The following is a 1,943-nucleotide window of genomic DNA, read 5'->3' as shown; positions in this document are numbered from 1 at the left end:
ATTTTTTGTCCACTCACTCTAACGTTATTAAATGTTTCCCCTGGGCCCTTCGTTTAAATTGCCCAGTCTGCAGAGTTCGGGTTGGATCTAGTAGGAGGCGAGGCATAGTCACCCGCATTTCTGCCAGTTTTCGTCAGTAGGTTACCTGTTCAACCTACTCGTGTTTTCTTGCTTCCGCTAGTGTTTAGTAGCTCTGAATACTTTGGGATTATTGTATATTATGTGTAGAATTTCTGAAGGATAATTATGTGATGTTTGGAAGTGTTGAATTAAGAGTGTAATATGGAATTTTCGAGTTAGGGTTGTCCATCTGCAAGGGAGATTTTCTTCATCTTTTTAGTAAATTTTCCTTGGAGGTGGTCCCCGCACGACTTACTCCGGGTTTCAAGGTGAAATTCGGGGTGGGTCGTGTCAGGAACTGCATTCCAAGTGAGCTTGATTATCAAGGAAGAAAGAGGTTCCTCAAGGAAGCACACCATTACTTGTGGGATGACCCCTATTTGTTCAAGTTCGGCATGGATCAAATATTGAGAAGATGCATACCTCAAGAGGAGGTTCCTAGTATTCTTTCTCATTGCCATACACTTGCTTGTGGAGGCCATTTTGGAGGGAAAAAGACGGCATTCAAGGTACTAAGTTGTGGTTTCTATTGGCCTACTCTATTCAAAGATGCATATGCCTATGTGAGTACTTGTGATAGATGTCAAAGGAGTGGAAACATTTCATCAAGGAATCAAATGCCTCTCACCAACGTCATGGAAGTGGAAATTTTTGATTGTTGGGGCATAGACTTCATGGGACCATTCCCAAGCTCTTATGGTAACAAATACATCCTTGTTGGAGTTGATTATGTTTCTAAATGGGTGGAAGCCATTGCAAGCCCCAAGAATGATCACAATGTTGTGCTTAAATTCCTCAAGGAGCACATCTTTCAAAGATTTGGCACTCCAAGAGCCATCATAAGTGATGGAGGATCTCACTTTGTCAACAAACACTTTGAAGCTCTATGCAAGAAGTATGACATTAAGCACAAAGTTGGAACTCCCTACCATCCACAAACTAGTGTTCAAGTTGAAATCTCAAACCGAGAGGTCAAGTGCATTTTAGAGAAGGTTGTGGGGATTACAAGGAAAGATTGGAGCACCAAGCTTGGAGATGCATTATGGGCTTACCGGACCGCATACAAGACTCCACTTGATATGTCACCTTATCAGTTGGTGTATGGTAAGGCATGTCACTTGCCGGTGGAATTGGAGCACAAAGCAAGTTGGGCAATCAAAAAGCTCAATTTTGATCTTGACAAAGCGGGAGAGAAGAGGAAGCTTGACTTATGTGAGCTTGATGAAATCCGGATGGAGGCATATGAGAATGCCAAGTTGTATAAGGAAAGAAGCAAGCTCTACCATGACAAGAAGTTGGTGAAGAAGCAATTCTACGAGGGACAAGTTGTTCTTCTTTACAACTCAAAACTCAAATTGTTTCCCGGAAAGCTTAGATCAAGGTGGAGTGGCCCCTTTAAAGTGGTGCAAGTCTTTCCCCATGGTGCGATAGAGATCAAGAATTTAGGAGATGGGAGCATTTTCAAGGTCAATGGCCACCGGTTGAAGCCATATTTGCTAGCAAGTGTGGGAGATGAAAAGGAGGCCCTTTACTTCATGGATGCTCCACTTGTTCCTCTTCATTGATTTGAAGAGCCAACGGACCGGCAAGATGTACTTAAAGCAAAGCCCTACTTGGAGGTAGCCATGTTTGATGCAAGGTGAAGGAGAAGGAGAACTTTTGAAGCAATTGAGTGTGTTTATGGTGAAGTTCATAGTCTTCAAGGGGGAGTTTCTCTTAAACATTTACTTGCATCCTTCATTTTCTTGTTTTATTTTATTGTTGTAGTGAAAATTTTCAATTTGAGGTGATTTCAGAAAGAAAAAAAAAAAAAAAAACAAGAG

General features: G+C 41.7%; 1 protein-coding gene across 1 annotated transcript in view; it reads left to right on the top strand.

The window, feature by feature from the left end:
- The window catches only part of LOC101311522, a 9,598-nt gene extending 7,913 nt beyond the window's left edge, over positions 1 to 1,685 (top strand). Inside the window, exons 3-4 of the mRNA XM_004289414.1 lie at positions 416 to 552; positions 1,057 to 1,685. Of these exons, the coding sequence (XP_004289462.1) occupies positions 416 to 552; positions 1,057 to 1,685 (766 nt within the window). The remainder of the gene's footprint in view (positions 1 to 415; positions 553 to 1,056) is intronic.
- The last annotated feature ends 258 nt before the right edge of the window (positions 1,686 to 1,943 follow it).

This window comes from Fragaria vesca, linkage group LG1, assembly GCF_000184155.1.
Source record: "Fragaria vesca subsp. vesca linkage group LG1, FraVesHawaii_1.0, whole genome shotgun sequence".
In the NCBI taxonomy this organism is placed as follows: Eukaryota; Viridiplantae; Streptophyta; class Magnoliopsida; order Rosales; family Rosaceae; genus Fragaria; species Fragaria vesca.
Note: the sequence above shows the minus strand (reverse complement) of the source record. Positions and strands in the feature narration are given on the sequence as shown.